The sequence below is a fragment of the Quercus lobata genome, chromosome 10 (assembly GCF_001633185.2).
Source record: "Quercus lobata isolate SW786 chromosome 10, ValleyOak3.0 Primary Assembly, whole genome shotgun sequence".
Lineage (NCBI taxonomy): Eukaryota > Viridiplantae > Streptophyta > Magnoliopsida > Fagales > Fagaceae > Quercus > Quercus lobata.
The window spans coordinates 25,571,071-25,591,112 of record NC_044913.1 but is presented as its reverse complement, the minus strand read 5'-3'; the positions used below and the strand labels follow the sequence as shown (position 1 = coordinate 25,591,112).

Here is a 20,042-nt window from a genome sequence, read left to right as displayed (position 1 = left end):
ACTGACTCTTAGTTTAAGAGGAAAAATGTAATCAACACTTGGCATTTGGTACGGAGTAATGTTTTAAGATTTTTTGGATGTTAAAAGGTTTATACATTTAGTTGAAAATTACATTAGGGAATTAGATTCCAAAAGTATCTGAATTCCCACTCAATGCCCTTATATGAGAATGTGGATTCCCTTTTTTATAAAGTGAATATCCACATTCTTATTATGCCTAGATAAAATTACATTTTGTATAAACTTACAATTTTACCCATTCTCCATACCCTTTAATTAATTAAAATTTTAAAAAATTTATAAATTAATGATTTAAATAATTTTTTTTATTATAAATGTCATTTAAAAGATGTTATATTATAGTTTTATTGATTTTTTTATTTTATTTTTATGATTTATACTATATATTTGTTTTCTCATAATTTATTTAGAGAAAAGTTATAATAAAAAAAGACTTGGTATTGTATTTACGAATCAAATTGTATTTTAGAAAAAATAAATAATTCATATAAGATTCTCAAAAAAAAAAAAAAAAACCAAATATAAGCGCTCATATTCTTATGATTTTTATTATATTCCAAATCAAACCAAACATAGAAATAGCTAAATTCCTAGACATCCAGATCACCAAAAATCTATAGTTTCTTAGAAATCTGAATGCTAGGATAATGTGAATTCCCCATATATACCAAATAATAGGGATGAAAATTTGTATTCACATGTCAGGTTCGTGTTATGTCAATTCATGAGCATTCGATTATATGAGTCAACACTAACTCGACCCGTTTTTTAAACAGGTCAAAATTCCTCAACTCCAACATAACTTATTTATTAAATGGGTCAGTTATGTTGACCCGTTTATCAGATTTTATCAAAGCAAAAAAAAAAAAAAAAAAAATAGTATTAACCAAATTGATCTAAATTATGAAAAATAAATCAAATAATTTTTTTTTAATATAAAATTCAGAACTAACAAGTAACTACATTATAAAAAAAAATCATTTAAAATTAAAGCATATCTTAATATCACAAATAATCAATCATAATATGTCCAAAAAAAGAAAAAAACCACAACAACCAATAAGTTTATATATATATATATATATATATACCTAGGGTTTGAAGGGTATATTCTTAAAATGTCATTTAATTAAACGGATCAAATAGATTTCATGGGTTGAATACGAACCCGACATGTGTATTAAATGTGTCTGTCGTGTCAACCTAAATATGTCATAAACTCATTAAGTTTTAAGTTATAACTTGCTAATTTTGTGTCAGGTTCGCACGTTGTTTCAAATTTTGCCAGCCCAATCAAGCACTATCTTAAAAATTAAGAAAAGTCATTTGGGTGTCTTTTTCAAGTTGCCACATATTCTGTGACCGAACTTGATTTCAAAAGATCATTAAATATGTACTGGTTGGGAACTGGATTCTATAATGAGAATAGATATTTTTTTTCAAAGGATACAGGTAGAATAGTCAAATCATTTCTAAAGTAAGTTTTTTTCTAAACACAAAGTGGAGTTCCTTTTCTGTGATGGAGATTGGCTGATCAGTACTTTAAATTAATTTCAAACTATCTTTCTCTTCGGTCATGATCATGCCTGTCTGTTTTCCAATCCGTGTGAAACTTTTTTCTGTTGGAAAAACCAGATTCTTCCAGCTTGTATACATTTATGAGAGCATGAATTTGTCAAGTCCATCACTGGCACCAGAGGGCACATGATCTAATATTCCAACGATCTTTTTTTGGGTCAATTTCAGTTAACCTACTAAATTCTACATTCATTGAGCCAGAACTGAACATGTGATGATAAGCTAGCACTAGCAGCGACCACTGGATGAGTCGTGTTGAACACATTTTGTCTATTCAGCAGTAAGATGAGTCTGTGTATCACGTGGAGAAACTTTCATATACGCTCGGCTTATTATGAGACATCCCTCTCACTTATACGTGGATCCCGTGCAGCACACAAGACAAGATACCTTCCAATATCAAGTGACATTATGCTCATCAAGAGAATAGTAATTGACAACTAATAGCATAGAAAAATAGTGATGGTTGTTGTAGAGGGATGAATACAATTCATGAATCGCGAAACTCATGACTGAGCTTGATCGCCAACTTCACACGAGGATGACCTAGACTCTCTCTCACTGAAATATTACTAATGGTTACAGGTGACAGATATTTTGAATCCCAAATTATTTAAAAAATAATAATATTAAGTATGATGTCCTAGGTTAATTGAATATTGATTGAGTGTGTGTTTTGTAGGTCTGCTTTGAGTTCCACATCACGTCAGGCATATACTTGACACAAACTTGAATAGTCTCCGGCTGTTGAGTGGTGAAACTAAAAAGTAAAGAAAAAACTATATATATATATATATATATGTGTGTGTGTGTGTGTGTATAATACCCAAGAAAAAATTGGATTGAAAATTTAATAAGCAATTTAACTTAGGACTTAGGGTCAAGGATTGAAATTTTACACTTCTAGAAACCCTTTTTTGTTTGTTTTGCTTTGTTTTTGGTTTTTGGTTTTTTTTATTTAAGAACAACATATAAAGATAGTTAAGTCTTGAGATCAGCCACCGTTGGAGTTAAATGTTCAACACAAACCAAAATTTAGAAAGGCAAGGAGATTCAAGTGGAAATTTTGGAGCCAAAATCAATTGAAACATCTTTAAGGGAAGAAATCTTCCCTAATATATATTTTTAATCTTTTAAAAATTTTATAGTTTAGGGTTTTGGAATTTGGGGATTTTTCATTATTAGATGGATTTAAGCCAATTGGGTGTGAATTACCTCATACTTTGATGAATTTTGGGTTTGATGGATAGGTTGGACTCTAGGATGTTAATAACTTGATTTTTGGGAGATTTTTGTAAGTGAGTTAGTCTAAAAATGATCTTAAGACATAACTTTCATAAAAATAACTACACATTTGGTTGCTAGTTGAAACAGTAAGTAGGAAATTTATTTGATTCATGAAAATGAGTTATAGAAAGAAAATTATGAAAAATAAAGGTACTTGACAAAGTCCACTCGCAAGTCACATGGTTGTGGAAGAGTGTGGCTCATTCCTTGGTCCATTAGGTTCAACAAAAACCCATTATGACCCGCTCCCCTAGAAAAGAGTCAAAGACTAATGGATACCAATTTGAGTCAGTAAAGTATAATTTTTCATTTGTTTTAAAGGGATTGATTAGATGGCCAATTGGGTCTTTTTACTTAATACTGTCCAAGATGAAGATAGAATTGATGGTGCAGTGCAAAGTATAATATGAGTTGTAGTTTAGGGTGCTAACTGTGCATTCCGAAAGTTTAGGGTGTAAAGTGTACTTGGGTATAGTTTAGAGTAGTAAAGTGTAATTTTTTCTAAAAATAACTTTGCAGGTCCAAATTTAAAATAACCAAAATGTCATTTGTGGACCAAACTTTTACTGAATTAATGAACTTAAAATTTCACCCACCCATTCCATCATTTTACATCAACATCCATATTTCCAAACACTTTTCTCAAGTTTGACCATGGTTAATCTAGGTTTAACCAAGGTCTAACTAAAAATTCAACGGTTTGATCAGGATATATTCAAGCAAATACCGAAGATTATTGAATTCCCTATAAAATAAATGCCATGGGCCTAGACCAGATCCAAAACAAGCTAGATATCACAAAAAAAGTAAAAACATTCGGAACACTTTGCCAATTTTAAGAACAAAGGTCCAAAAGCTTGGGTGTAGTTTGATCTTAATGAAATTATGATCAAATGACCACGGATAGGCCCGAATAAGAAGTTTTTGGGAAGGTCTCAATAAAAACTTCAATTTGGTTTCCTCGAATCACAATAATCCATTTGAACAAAAAGAATTTGCAAATAATATCAAAGTTGAAATTTTATGATACAAACTTAATTTTGACACCATTTTCCAAAGCATCTAGCTTACCAAATTTGAAAGTTGGGGGAAAAAAGTGGATATCATGATCTTTCCAATGACACCTCTATTGGACCAAATGGAGGTCGAAAATGTAAGAAAGTAAAGTTGCAAAGATGAGAAAAATAATGTGAATCTCACAAATATCAAATTAGTGGTGCCCTCTTTGCACTTGAATTTCTCAACTCACACAAATTTGGTCTTAAAATTTGGTACTTTCTAGAACTAGAAGTGACTATCTACATCTACATCTTGGAGAAAACAACGTCTTAGACAATGTTTAGATTGTTAGATATCGCTCATACAAAATTAACAAAAACCGACTTGCAAGTAACGAGGCAAATAACGATTTGGACCACCCTACTTACGAGGCAAATAACGATTTTCATACTACACCAAATGACATAAAGTCAAATTGTTCGAAACAACATAAAGGCTGACATCTGTGAAATTTTGGGGAACATATTGTATACGACTAAATTTCTAGTTTGAAAATTTTCCCTCTCTACACATATGAAATTGGTTGATGTCTTGATGATAATTGATATAGCTTGGTATTTTAACTGGTATGCTATGCATTCAAAAAAATTTGCTATGGAATTTTGGTAACTCTATAAATACTCTCAATTTCACCGTAAATTAAGTTGTCAAGTTATGACTTGGGTCCGTTATCGACACTACTTTTATTATGTTCCAATCACAACTTGACAATCTAATATGTCAAATTGAGTGTCTAAATTAGAGTTCACCCATACCAATTTTCTTCTCCATACTAAAATATTGATTTTATTTGTATTGGCCGGTGCAAAATTGTTTTCAAAACTTTGACCATTGCTCCTCGTTTCTTTTCTCATCCTTTATGTCCTCCTTTCCTTTCCCTCCAAATAAATTTGGACGTTAACTATCTTGGATGCTAGTGTAAAATTAAAACGACATCTTCAAATCAATTTAATGCTTTTATTGCTGGTGGGTCTATCCATTAGAGAAAGTCTAAGAGGCATTTGTTAGAAGATCTTGTTTCCTCGAATTGGCTCATTTGATTGGTGGGAATTTAGCGGCTTGGAAAATGAAAGTAAATTTAAATGAAAAATACTAAAGTCATAATCTTTTTAACAAATTATTATTGTAGTGAGTGGTTAATATTTGTAAGTAAAAAAGTAATGTCAATGGTGAGCTCAAACAAGAACTAGTAAGAATTTATTACATCAACAGTTTGCAAAAAAATTATTAAATAGTTTATAACTATAGCATTATTCAATTTAAATTGAATTCTCTCAAATCTAATTTCTTTGAAATTAAATTGAGAAATCCAAAAGTCCAACTAGCTGGGGCAGCCCTTTCTTTTTCTCATTTCTGTATAAAATTTCCACATTTTAATTTTCTTAGTAGGACAAAGCAACTTTCAACTAGAAAATGATTCAACTATACAACTTTTCCACCATCCCAATTAGAGAATAATTAGAGAAAATAGAAAATGGGAAGATGAAAAGAGAGATTAATATTATGAAAGTTACCTCCTCAATGGTTAGAATTACATCCCCTATCCAATCCTCTTATCTGAGTGTCATGCCTATAAAACTGTTCTACAACTATAGCACATATAGTTCGAATCTGAAGCTGTTTAGTCCATCTGTAGGTTCGGGACAGACAGGTTTGCTGCACTTAGGGTAATTTAATATCAAAGTCAAATGAGTAATTCTAAGACGATACCCTTTTTAACAATTATTCTACATGGTAAACTATGATGGATTACATATTACTTTCACATAAATCCACTATTTATAGTTTGCCACATTAAAGGGGTGTTTGGTACATCATTTCAAATAACAATTTTCAGTTTTTAAACAATATTACATGTATTTTCACATACTTTTTTATCCATACGTATTTTCACACATATTTTCAAACAATAAAATACTTGTTTTTAAGTGCATGTACCATACCTTCTAAAGTTGTGGCAATATTGTGACACAGAAGCTATGTTATAGGTTTTATCATATCAAACACATGGAAACATAGGCACCCCCCACGTGGTAGCTGCTGAAAGGGCCAAAGAATAGTTCAGTCAAAGGTTTGAATCAATACCAAGAGCCTCTTGGCTCCATTGGTACTTTTCTGCCTCCACCATGAGAAGGGTGTAGGTTCAAAATCCAGAAGCTATAGCTCTCTTAAAAACTATCAATAGAAAAGAAAAAAAGAAAAAAACTGGAATCAATAATGTTGCTTTTTTTTTTTTTGGATACAAATATTAATCATTACCGATAACTTAGTGACATAATTTTTTCAATAAAAAAGAAAAAAGAAAAAAAGACAAATGACATAATTTTCCTAGAAACTAATCTATGTCACAAACTTCATCCACTTGTTTGTGGATTCTCCCAAAAACAAGAACCTATGTTTCCCTTTCTAGTTCCTTATTTGCCATAGCCCATCCATGTTCCACATGCTACCTGAAAATTCATTATCAGCCCAGTTATTTTCTACAACATGGGATTTGCTACTTGAATCTTCAAAATTTTCCAGTGGTGAAATACTTTCCAAGTTGAAGGCTTCCATATCATAGCTATTGTTGTCAGCATAGTAATAATCCTTTACAAATGTGCCATCGTCGTTGTTAACTTTAGCATGGAATTGACTTGTTGGACATTCTGAAAGTTGAGGGATTTGTAATACATTCATTGATTCTGACTCTGGATTCTGCTCATGGTGATCCAAACTTTGCATTGTTTCACTCAAACGAAGAGGTCCCTGCATCACAACTTGTGCAGGTGCTGTTGTCACTGAATGTTGATAGGCACTATCAAGAGGCTGAGGGATTGCTGAGTTTTGAAATAACACCCCTGAAGAAGATGACTCTTGTATCCTTTGAAGCAACCTCGGCATCCAATAGTTTCGAATAATATCTTGAAATGCTACGCTATTGGTATCAATCTTAAGATGCCGAGCTTGTTTCTGCACCCGAGTTCTCCAATAATTCTTGATTTCATTGTCCGTTCTTCCTGGTAGATGTTGTGCGATCTTTGACCACCTAAAATACCATATGAACAAGAACAACTATAAGAAGGAAAACAACTTACCATTATATTCCTTATAGAAGGTGGATATTGGGGTCAAGATTCAAGAATTGAAAATTGCATTCAAATCAGACCATAACTATTTCTACAAATTCTATTTCACAGTAGGCAAAACCATGACAGTAATTCAAACACATGGTTACAAACATTGTTATCTTTTCTGAAGGCAAATTAAATTCAACGCAGTTATGTGTTTGAATTTAATTGGGGATTCTAAAGTATTAAGAGTGATGAGAAAATTGTACAGAGAGATTAGTTCATTTTTTTTCTAACATCCAAAAAAATATGCATTAATATTGGTCAAGTTCACAGGGTCAAAATGACACGAACATAAGATTGGACAATTACCTATTACCCCATTTGCAGTGGAGTTCAAGAATCAAAAGCTGTTCTTGTGGGCTAAGATTTCCACGCTTTACATCTGGTTTTAGATAATTTAACCATCTCAATCTGCAGCTCTTGCCAGTTCTCCTCAATCCTAAAACAGCAAAGAATATAATTAGTATAAAGATTGAAGTTCAAATAGCTAAATCTTACTAATCACAAGCTTGCATAGAATTCTCTAAGATTACCTGAACGTTTTGCTAGCAAATTCCAACGGCCCTCACCGTTATGTGCAATGTAGTGAATGAGCAGAGTGTCTTCTTCAAGAGTCCATGGTCCTCTCCGAAGTTCACTGTCATCTTCACTTGAACTACTTATGCTCTTACTACAGGTACTAGACATGGCGATTCTTACTAATAAAGACCCCGAAAACCATGTATATGAATATAAGAGGAGGGTTACTTGGGTCTTGAAGCTTTAAGTGAAGCAAATCACAACCAACGCAACCTTTATATGTTACAACTAACAAGCTGTTTATCTGTGTGCGTGTATATATATATATGTTTCTTTTCTTTTTCTTTGGAGGGGGCTGTCAAAATGGCATATTGTACTTTTAATCAACAATTCAACGTCTTTTTAAAATAGTTTCCAAATTAAAATTTTAATCTAAATTATCTTGGATCAAAGATAGAAATCATATTCTAGCATAATTTAAGTATATGTATGTGAAACTCCCCTGTAAATACTTGCACCCGGTGCTTTTGCCTCCCACCTCACAAGAATTTTTATTTGTGAAGTGTTTATTAGGCCAAGGGTGTACGGTAGTCTAAATTACTCTTTTAACTTCTAAAATTTGAGATTGTTTTGATTTTGTTTCCTTAAAATTGAGATTTGCTTTTAGTTAATCATCAAAATTTGATCCTGTTTTTTTAAGGGTCATTACGTTTATTCAGCAAAAAAAAAAGGGTCATTATGTTCATGGACGTAACTGATCTTATTGTTAAATAGGATGGGGAAAAATCCTTTTATTGGTGTGTGTGTTTCTCAAATAAAAAAAAGATACTTAGTGTTGTCGAGTTATCCCACATCGGTAAAGTGTGATATTGAGAAAGGGTTTATCACTTGCTCCGCGATACTAACTGTTGCATGCAGTTTTGGTGTTGGCGTGTGAGTGTATTCTCTTATCTGATCCCCCTTCCCCCATATGTGTGTGTGTGTGTATGTTTCTCAAATAAAAAAAACAGATACTTAGTGTTGTCGAGTCATCCCATATCAGTAAGGTGTGATATTGAGAAAGAGTTTATCACTTACTCCGCAACACTCTTCCCCCATATGTGTGTGTGTGTATGTTTCTCAAATAAAAGAAAAAATATACTTAGTATTGTCGAGTCATCTCACATCGGTAAGGTGTGATATTGAGAAAGGGTTTATCACTTGCTCCGCGACATTCTTCCCACATATGTGTGTGTGTGTGTATGTTTCTCAAATAAAAGAAAAAAGATACTTAGTGTTGTCGAGTCATCTCACATCGGTAAGGTGTGATATTGAGAAAGGGTTTATCACTTGCTCCGCGACATTAACTGTTGCATATAGTTTTGATGTTGGCGTGTGAGTGTATTCCCTTATCTCATCCCCTTCCCCCATATATGTGTGTGTTTCTCAAATTAATAATAATAATAATAAAAAAAGTATATAAGTAATAGGGATAGACAGAGTGACTATTTTGAAAATTATATTAAACTTGGAGGATCAAAATAAAAATCTCAAACTTAAAAAACCATATTAAAAATAACCATGAACCTTAAGATCAAAAATATAATTTTGATCATGCAGTTTCCATTTGCCTTCCATGAAGCCTAAAACGGAAAATAGGAAATAATAATAATAATTTTTTTGGATTTGTCGGTTATTTGGTCTCGTAGCCTGTTTTCAATTGGAATGAGCTTTTGTCCATAATCGCCATCCTAGGAATTTAAAAAGATACAAGTCAGAAGTCCTTAATTGATTCTCAGTCAAGGAACAGACCGAAATACTTTTTGCTTCTTACCATCACAAAGTATTAAGCAAAAGGAATCATTTACGGGAAGATAGCAGTAATAGGTATTTATTTTATGTATCTTTTCATTGCTAATATAATTTTATAAATGATAAAGTTTAGATACAAAATTAGTTGTAGTATAAGACTATAATCTTACTCAATATTTTTTTATTGAAGATGAATTTTGAAAAATTCACCATTGAACTACATTTTCTTCTTATATACTTCATACTTGTAAAATTTCTAGAAAATTGAAAATGAATATCTATGTCATCAATAAATTGTTTAAATTGCAAGTTTCTGTAGTTTAAAATTATGCATAAAATGTAAGTTTATAGATTATATTGTAAATAATATCCAATTGATACAAAATTTGATAAGTGTATTAAGAGTGTAATGAACATTCAATTCAACGGTTAGATTTTCAAAGTATATAGTAATATTTATTTTATCAAATAAGATTGTAGCCTTAGACTACAATTAATTTTGTAACTAAATTTTGTCATTTTATGAATTATCATTAACTCAAAGGCGGAACTAAGTTAAAGACCAAGGGAACCATAATTAGACCCCTCCCATTAAACACCATTTTTTAATATATTTACCCCTACCATCCCAAGTTTATTTATTTATTTTTATATATAAAATATTTTATAAATATTTAAAATTTGGTCCCCAAATTTTTCTGAATCCCAAAAATTCAATTGACTCAAATAGATCAAAAAGGAAGAAAAATGGAATAGTCAGCTGGTCCATTAACACAAAAAAAAAAAAAAAAAAAAAAAAAAAACTACTTGTCAACATATAAATTTTTTTAATATTAATTCTTTTTTCTTTCTTTTTTTTGGTGTTTCATGCAGCTAATATCCTATTGAAAACAAAAAAAATTTTCTTAATCAAGATAAGGAAAAACTAAGAAATAAAATCCAATAATTTTCAAGCAATGTTAAGGCTGTTCTTTAGCTTTGTATATTCAGATGTACATTTCCTTTTATTTATTTATTAATATATGTCATATTTAATTCCCCCAGCCCTCCAAATTTTGACCGAAATGACAGTAGATTCAAAGCACATAGATCAAAAAGGAAGAAAAATGGAATACTCAGCTGGTCCATTTAAAAAAAGAAAAAAAAAGAAAAAGAAAAAGAAAACCTACTTGTCAACATATAAAATTTTTTAAGATTAATTCTTTTTTTTTTTTTTGGTGTTTCATTTAGCTAATATCCTATTGTAAACAAAAAAAAAAGTGTTTCTTAATCAAGATAAATTAAGGAAAAACTAAGAAATAAAATCCAATAACTTTCAAGCAATGTTAAGGTAGTTCTTTAGCTTTGTATATTCAGATGCACATTCCCTTTTATTTATTTATTAATATATGTCATATTTAATTCCCCCAGCCCTCCAAATTTTGACCGAAATGACAGTAGATTCAAAGCACATAGATTTTCTTAGTCATTATTATTTTTATTCTTGAATTGGATCAAATACAAAGCATATAGATTTTTTTATTCATTTTTATTATTTTTCTTCTTCAATTGGAACAAATACAATGGTACGAGAATTTTTAAATAGTGTATTTGTGCTTACTTTTCTAATGTTTCTATCATAACCATAGTATGAGTATTTTTATTCCTGAATATAATATTGATAAAGTTAGACTTTAGAACAATATATATATATATATATATATATATTAATGAACTCTTTGATTTTGTACATTTTAAGAAAATTGCAAGAAAATTAATACATAATCAATCTTATAAGATTTTTAGAATTTAAAAGATCATCAAATTCCATTTATAAATGATTAATATATTCATAAATAATTATTTTGTATCTTATTTTTTGGTTTATGTTTTGTTAACACTAAATAGTAAATACATGTTAGTCTTTTATTTAAGTTCATACTTGAACCCCCATCATAGGTAAAGTTCTGTTTCCTTCCAACTTATTCTTACAGTATAGTTTTCTATTTTTATTTTTAATATTCACATTGCTTATATATATATATTATTTGCGTGTTATTGCTCGCGTTATTGCTTGAGCTAATATTTAAGGGCCAAAATAAGAAGAAGAAAACAAATACTCCAGCAAAATGGTACTATTATTGTAGTAATGTCTGATCAGGCACAGTGGTCCTGAATATCACAGGTGTATAGTATATAGATCGAAAATTTAAAGGCTTGTATAGCCATATGATTGACCAAGCATTAAAAAAGAGAATATGACTTGTTCATTAGAGTTCTATTCTTCTACTCAAAGATGATCTTGTGCAATCGAGCTAGGGACCCCCAAAATACTAAGAAAAGTGAAAGAAATAAAGGGAAAAAGTTAATTTCTTGAAAATGAAACTGTATGGCATGTTCATGGGTAACGGGATTCTTTTCTTTCGGTTCTCCAAGACTATCTTCTTTCTAGATTTTCTAAATATGCTAAAGATGAAACGTGCTTGACTGACCAAAATATTATATAATAAACTGTTTTAAAAAACGTGAAGTTATTGGTGTTTTGCCTAGTGAGGGGCGGCATTTGAAGCTTGCCTGGATTCTCAGAACATGACCCTTTTTTTTATATTTAAATTTTTTTAACTTTTGCGTGGTTGTCATATATATACACATGATGTCTGCTTCGCACTACAACAGTGCAGCTTCCCTATGTGGTTCCGGTTTCTCCAACCCCCCCATCACTGTTCAACGACAAAGATAGAAAAAGAGATTATTGAAAAGTCTGCTAAATTTGTCAGTGCAGCTAACTTTGACGCTTAACGGTCCTTTACTGTTCCGTCCATGTTGCATCCTCTTTGAGGATTCACATTGAAGGGTTCGACCGTCCAAGTGATGGTTAATAGTCAGTATACGCTGCGGTGAGTATATGCAGTATCACTATCATAGAAGGTGGTCCCGGAATCAACCTGCTATGAGAGAGACATGACATATATCTGCTAAAACTAACATGTTATAAGAGAGATGTTACATACACCCGTTGTAGGATATAAGTTTTTTATGGTTAATGACACATTTTGTAGTGTTCTATATCTATAGTTCAAGTCTCATCTCTCTCTCGTCCCTGTTATCTATCTATCAAAAAGAATATTCACATAAAATTAATTATATCAACATTTTGAGTAACCCCCAAAAGATAAAACACATGCTAAGGCCACGTTTGGAAGGAGAAAATGAAATGGAAATGAATAAAAAGAATAATTTTAGAACATTTTTCATTTTCCTTGTTTGAGAGTTTTAATGGGGGAATAGAAAGCTCATTCCATTGTTTGAAGTTTAAGTAAGAAGGAATGCAATGGGACGAATAAACACTCATTTCTCTCTATTATCTTAAAACCTCAAATTTTCATTCTCCCGAAATTGGGAAGAATGGGAGAGAATGAAATTAGATTTAATGATTTTTTTTAATTAAAACTCCCAAAATACCCCTATATATTCAACAATTTATTTTAAAATAAGGGTCTAATAATAATATTGTTATAAAATAATTTCATTTCATTCTCTCCATGTTACTCTCAAATAAGATTACTTACATTCTATTTATTTTCATTCATTTCCTTTCCTTTATTTTAAAACATCCAATCAAGGTTACTTAATTTCATTTCATTCCATTTCATTCCATTTTTTTCCATTTCTTTCCCTTACTTAAATACATTCCATTCCATTCCATTCCTTTCCTTTCCTTTCCATTCCTTTATAATCATTTCATTCCATTCCATTCCCTTATGAACTTCCAAACAGAGCTTGAGAGAATAATTATGTGCATTCATGAGGTTATTGATTTAAATCTTTTTGTCAATATCTTGAGGTTATTTTTAAGAGATTTCTCTATATAATAACTCAATGTACGTGGGATGAGAGAACTAAACATTACACACCTAGAGGAATTCTTAAGTGCTTGAAAAGCACTAAACAAATGTTTAATTAAATTTTAGTTTAAATTTCAGTTTTTTCGTTTTTTTTTTTCTATTTTAACTAACTTACCTTTTAGTTTTTACATGTATATTCACGAAACTCTTTATTTCTTTTTCTCTCTTTTCTATTTAAATACGATTTTTTATTCTTTTTTCCTTACAGAGACACTTTAAATCCAACAGCCAAGATTGACCGCCTTTTCTTTTGCAAGATTGGCCACCCCTTGGCTTAGCAATCCAATGGCCATGCTTGGCCACTCAAAGGCAAGATCGGCCATTGAACACCAAGATTGGTGTGAGACCAGTACGTAACTTGCTAGATGTGAAAATTTAGTGATTAGAAAATTACAATAGTAACTTACAGTAGTGATCAGAAAATTTAGCTACTACGTACGTAGTTAATATATTCAAGCAAAATTTGGGGAGAACTAACAAATGCTATGTTTGGAAGTTTTGAGAGAGAGGAAAGTAGAGGGGAGTACTGAATAGAGGGAAGGAGAGTAGAGAGAAATAGGGGTGTCAATATTCGACCCAACTCGCGAACACGACACGAACTCAACACGGGTTTTTTTCAGGTTAGGATTGGGCTTTAATGGGTTTAGGTCATAAATGAGTTGACCCGTAAGTGACACGATAAGAAACATGTCATAAGTGGGTTAACCCGCGTAACTCGCAATAGACACATTTGACACGCCAATTTATTTGTGTCAACCCGAAATGACCTACTTAACACGACACGTTTAACTCGTATAACAAATAAATATTTATTTTATTTTATATTTGTCAAATACCTTTTATATCCAACATATATTTTAAATTTAAAAAGAAAAGTAAGTAATTACAAAATTTTACAAGGGATATAATTGGAAATTGAAACTTTCAAACCCTAAAACTACTAATACTTTTTTTTTTTTTGGGCATAGAACTTGCACAAATAAAATTGAATGAGCTTGTGTAAGATGTTATGAATTTGGACATCAACAAAGAATCTATGGATGATAATTGTGGTCATAGTCAGGATTAGTTTACTGTTTGCTCTTTCAATATTGATACTTAGCATTTGACGAGTTCCAAGGATATTATATTTTTGTTAAACTATGTTATTTTGAATTTGGGTTGAAGTATAAGCACTTCTTTTGGAGTGTAAAGAACTTATTTCTAGATGAATGTTATATTTTTGTGGAACGTTATATTTTTGTTGAACTATATTATTTTGAATGTGGGTTGAAGACTTGAAGTGTATGCATTACTTTTTGGGATGTAAAAAAAATTATTTTTAGATGGATGTTATAATCAATATTATGCAGGTTGAAATGAGTTGTGTTACATTCGTATCAACCCAACACGACTCGTTTACTAAGTGTGTCAAATGGGTTGGGTCAGGTCAACCCGCCTTATTAATAGGTCGGGTTAGGGTTGAAGGATTATGACACGATTATTAAATGGGTCGGGTTAGGGTTGAGTCATTAGTCGAATACTCCTACCTCGACACGACACGAACTCGACACACTAACCCGAATTGGCACCCCTAGAGAGAAATGGTTATCCTCCATCTTTTTGGATGTTTTTAAAATTAAGTAAGGGGGAGGGGAATAATTAGTATTTTCATTTGTAATTTTGTTAATATGGTAAGGGTAAATTTGATAATTCATTTGGTCAAGCATTTTTATGCTTTACTCTCCCTCCAAAACTCTCCAATTTGGGAGAATTAAAAATGAGGGCTTAGAAGTAGTTCAAACCCCTCCAAATCCCTCTTCCTCCTTCCTTAAAAAACATCCAAACAAAATAATTAAATTACTCTCCCTCCCTTTACTCTACTCCCTCTCCTTCCCCCAACATCCAAACATAGCATAAATTTTGACTAAAAGGTGAAAGGGCCTATTTTGAGTTAATAAACGAGAATGGAATATCAAATTTTTAAATAAAGTTAAAAATAAATAAAATATGTGATGGGGTTTTTGTTCTTCGTTAGGATTGACTTCTACTATGAAAGTGAACGAATTAAAAAATATATATGTATATTAAAAAAAAAAAAAAGGAAAAAATGGAAGATTTGTGGAAAAGATTTTCCTAATAGAAGAAGAAGAGTATACGATGGTGACCAATGATAGGATGATTGAGAAAACGTCTAGGAGGATTTGACATTCTGTTGGAGAAAATGAGAAGTTTTACCGCAAATAATGGTATAAACTAAGTTGCAAAGAGCTGGGTGATAGAGATTGAAGTGAGGATTAGGTTATTTTCTTGAAATGATTTACGCCTACTTGGTAGTATTATCGATGCAAATAGGTTATTTGACATATCGTCCACAAGATACAACAATGAACAAATCAACAAACTCAACAACTCACTTTGCACTTTATAACATAGTTTTCAGACCCGGACCATTCAAAGAACCGGTAAAGGAAGAGGTTCAAGATTTTTAAGATTGAACCGAGATTCAACTGATGTCAAACCGTGATGATATCATAATTAATTTATATAAAGGTATTAAATTTGTAAATATTAGCAAAATTGACTAAAATATCTATAAAAAATGAGCCAAACTTTCAAATAAATTTCCATGATATTATAAGGTTAACTTAAAATAGTACATTATAAGGTTAATAGAAAATAATATAGCATAAATAAGCATGAATAAATATTGTATAATAATCCTTTAAGTAGAAATTATTTATTAAATAAAAATCACTTTAAAATAAATTCATAAATAGTAAATTCCTATGCAAAGTTATTATTCTTAAATCGCAAGTTAATTTATCAATGAAAACAAATTTAGTAATATTTAATACATTGAGATAGAAGTTTGGAAACTATAAATCATGTAAATCTAATATAAATTTAATAATACTTCAAATTAGCTCAAAAGGAGCTTACTTGGTTTGTTTGTCACGGTGTCAGTCAAGTGCTCAGAAGGGGAAGGTCTCAGGTTCAACACCCAACAACGCCATTTATAAAATTTTGTCAAATTAAATACAATCAATTGACCCAATTGAACTAGCCTATGATTTGGCCAGTTTTTCAGGCTGAACTCCAGTTCACATGGTTCTCTCAAATCCATTAAAAGCTCGATTCTTGCATATAAAAAATGGTTTTATGACTAGTTCATGGTTAACCCGGTTAGACCGACCGATCCGGTTTGGGTTTAAAAACCATGCTTTGCAAATCTACACAAATTTGTAAGGTAGACACTCCATAGATTTTAACACCTCTCACACCCAAAAATAAGAAGGATTTTATTTGGAAAAATGACATTTTCCCACCCTAAATCATACCTAATTTTACACTTTATCCCCCCTAAACTATCAGAATGCACAATTAACCCTCCAAAGTTATTAACTCTATTCAATGCCCCCCCCCCCCCTTTCCATCTGTTTTTTGGTGTTAAGTAAGACGGAATTAAGCATTGAAAGACCAATTTACCCCTCTCCAAAATAGAAGGTAGATGGTAAATTGGTTAACGCTAAATTTTGTTAGACTTAATAGCAAAACAGATGATAAGGGCTTAAGTGTTACAAAGTTTTTGATTTAAGGGTTGATAGTGCATTTTGATAGTTTAGGAGGCAAAATGTAAAATTTGATGGTTTATGGTGAAAATGTGTAGTTTTTCCATTCTATTTTTGTTGGTTTAATGGATGAAACGACTTAGAAAAGTAGGTGGCTATGGAAGGAGTTTAGGAAGAATCCTAGGTTAAGGAGTTAAGGAGTAGACCAAAGTTATAAACTGAACCCTAAGTAATCTCATTTGATGTATTTTAGGAGAGAATCCACTTTCAATAGTACCATCAATCAAAGCACAAAAAAAATTAAAAATTATAAATTATAAAAATCCTCATTTGCCATAGGCTATTGGATGCACCCAAAACATGCATTCGATCAGTATCATTACGTGAGAAACTCAAAACTCGAGATTAGCATTGTAGCAAAAATATGGTAGACTATATTAAGGGTATAAAGGGAGAGGTTCAATGATGTAGAACAAATCGTCATGGCCTTCCTAGACTCTCACGTGGTCCTAAAATCATTGCGCAAGGTAAATATGCACTAGTAGAAATCATAAGTCTCGAAGTTGGAATTCCATGAAATTGACCAAGCTGAAGCGAAACAGCTTTCTGAACAATAGTTTTCGCTGTGCCAAAAGGTACCCTCTAAAATGGTGAATTCCTCCATTTAAGCTTTGAAAATTGTGATTTTGCTGTTTATAGTAATTTTAGTTTCCTTAATAACTTTTTGCCTAAAAGTCTGAATAAAGTCTAGCTTGTTTTGGGACGATCCTTAAGATCAATAGTTTATAATTTTGCATTTAACTCAATTTTTCCATTTTTGGTAAATTTCAGTATTTTGTCACCTAATCGTGTAATTAATGCAAATTAGGGTTTTAGATGTTTTTCTTAGTATTTATATATTTTGTAGCCATCGAAGGCAAATCAGACTATTATCAATAAACATAGATGTTTTGTTAAATTTTCTTCTGGTGGATTCCATTATTTATTTCATTGTGAATTCAGGAAAACCCTTGTGGATTCAAGGTTTACTACCAAAAACTAATAGTTTAGTTTTTGTTCCATCAAGAGAGTATCGTGTGTGCTTTCTTCAGGTTTCCACAACATCATTCAACAATGGTTCGAGATGACTGATTCCAAGTACAAGCAAGATAATGAAAAGAAAATGCGCAAAAATATCTTCAACGAGGGGAATTTGGTGATCGTCTACCTACTAAATGAACAATTTCCGACTGGTACCTATAACAAGTTATTAGTTGTTTCATATTATCCTACTGGCACCTATAACAAGTTAAAAGACAAGTATTAGTTGTTTCATATTATCAAGAAAATCCATAGAAATGCATACCTTGTTGTACTCAGCCAAAATTGGCTATTCCTCTACCTTTAATGTCACTAACCTATGTAGTATTACCCTTTAGACGAGCCAGTAAATGTGAACCTGGGGCTGAGTTCTTTGAGAGTAAGGAGGACTAATGTAAAATCAACAGTTCAAACTTTCCTTGAAGAGAGTGATAGTGAACAATTGCAAGAAGTTAATAAAGTAAAAGGCACTGGGAGAAATCAACGAGATAACGATGGAATGAGGTGAAATTTGGTGATCTAAAGGGAATCGACATGAGGATTAAAAAAAAGAAAAGAAAAAAAAAGGCATTGCCTATGCTTGTGATCTATGCCACTTTTTGGTCAAATTCCTTCATTTAGAATTTTGTTTACCTTTAATTTATCTTTTGTTATAATTTTCAAATTGAAATTAAAAATAATTAAGTCCCGTCAGTTTTAGTATGTTTTCTATAATCTGAAGTAGTAATTTATGTTTAACTCAAAAATAAAAAGTAGTAATTTATGTTATTTTCTCAAACTATCATTTATTTATTTATTTTTAGTCAAATTTCTTACCTACCACGAATTAAGGTTTCCTAAGAATTTCCTAGCCGGTCTAGGACTTCTTTGTTATAAATTAGTGGTTATAGACGTATAGTCCCTTGGCCATTTAGACCATTCAATAATAACAATTTCAAAAAATGTCTTCTTATTCGTAGATTTAGGGATGAAACCAAGATTCAAACTTAGGAGGGGTCAAAGTTCTTTGTTCAAGAATTTTTTTAAAATTGGAATATTAGTACTAGAGGTTGACAATGATGCATTATTAGCATTAATTTTTAAAAATCAATAATAGATATTTATAATCAAGAGTTCTGTAAATCAATTAGCACATCTTGATATTTTCAAGGTCTGACTGAGGTTAGACCAATTTTTTATTCTATCCACATTATAATTTTTTTTTAAATGTATTTATTCTTTTCACATAATTCTATACCTAATAACTTCATAATGCTATATATAAAAGTTTCTAAAAAAAAACTATAGTTAAAAGTTCAAATCCATGTCTAGTATTACATTAATAAAACAACTAAAATAATGGTTAATCAACATTATGCACTAATATTTATCGAAAAAAAAGGGTGAGACAATTATTGGTGTCTTGGTTAAGGATTATTTTTATTTTTTATTTTATAATTACTTGGTTAAGGTAGCATAAAGATGTGAGATCTTTTCCTTTAAAAAATTGTCATTTTGAAAAAGTATTAAAAAAAGAAGAGAAAAAGAGATTTGTTAAACAATCACATGATAATGAATGGTAGTTTTGAGTCTTCAACTATGTAAATAATAAAGTTCTTCCCATCACTACATTAATTTAGTTAAGGCACAAAGTTTATTACGAATAGACTAATTGCACACATGCTTTGGTGGCAGTTTAGGTAAGGCACAAAATAGTATATTGTTGTTGTTTCACATGTGTATTACATTTATGCATGCATGCCAAGTGTGTCCCAAAGTTACTAAAACATTAAAAATTAATAAAATTCTATCTTTCCCAAAAAAAAAAATTTCCATGAGTTGTGTTAAAGAGCAATAGCTCTTTAAAAAAATAAATTTTTTCATGGATTGAGTTAAAGACACCAACTGATCCAAGTTGCTAGTGACACTAATTGGTACGTGGATGGAATGATTAACAGAGTAAGAATTGTCTCATTGACTATGGGGTAGAGTTATTTGAGAGGGACAGAGCTCTAAAATGAGAGGTAGAAATTGGGTAAAGATTATTGGGATTTTGTGATTTGTTTTCTTAGGATTAATAATTGATTTGTTATAAATTTTTTTTACTTAGACCGTGTTCGAAGATTTTTTTTTTTATCTGAATATGTGAATTGTTTTGTAGATTTTCCTTCTTATCCAGA

General features: G+C 31.0%; 1 protein-coding gene across 1 annotated transcript; it reads right to left on the bottom strand.

The window, feature by feature from the left end:
• Positions 1-6,185: 6,185 nt before the first annotated feature.
• LOC115964105 (transcription factor MYB62-like) lies at positions 6,186-7,881 on the bottom strand. Its single transcript, XM_031083431.1, has 3 exons — positions 7,592-7,881; positions 7,368-7,497; positions 6,186-6,973 (listed from the first exon to the last, which is right to left on the bottom strand). The coding sequence occupies exons 1-3, from the start codon at positions 7,743-7,745 to the stop codon at positions 6,352-6,354; spliced, it is 906 nt and encodes a 301-aa protein (XP_030939291.1). The 5' UTR covers positions 7,746-7,881; the 3' UTR covers positions 6,186-6,351.
• Positions 7,882-20,042: the final 12,161 nt, after the last annotated feature.

What these genes read in the sequence shown, in the direction of transcription:
- LOC115964105 (XM_031083431.1), bottom strand. Translation starts at nt 7,745, where the DNA reads ATGTCTAGTACCTGTAGTAAGAGCATAAGTAGTTCAAGTGAAGATGAC. An exon ending in TTTGCTAGCAAAACGTTCAG is followed by an intron (nt 7,498 to 7,591) that starts GTAATCTTAGAG and finishes TTGCTGTTTTAG; the next exon opens with GATTGAGGAGAACTGGCAAG. An exon ending in CACTGCAAATGGGGTAATAG is followed by an intron (nt 6,974 to 7,367) that starts GTAATTGTCCAA and finishes ATGGTATTTTAG; the next exon opens with GTGGTCAAAGATCGCACAAC.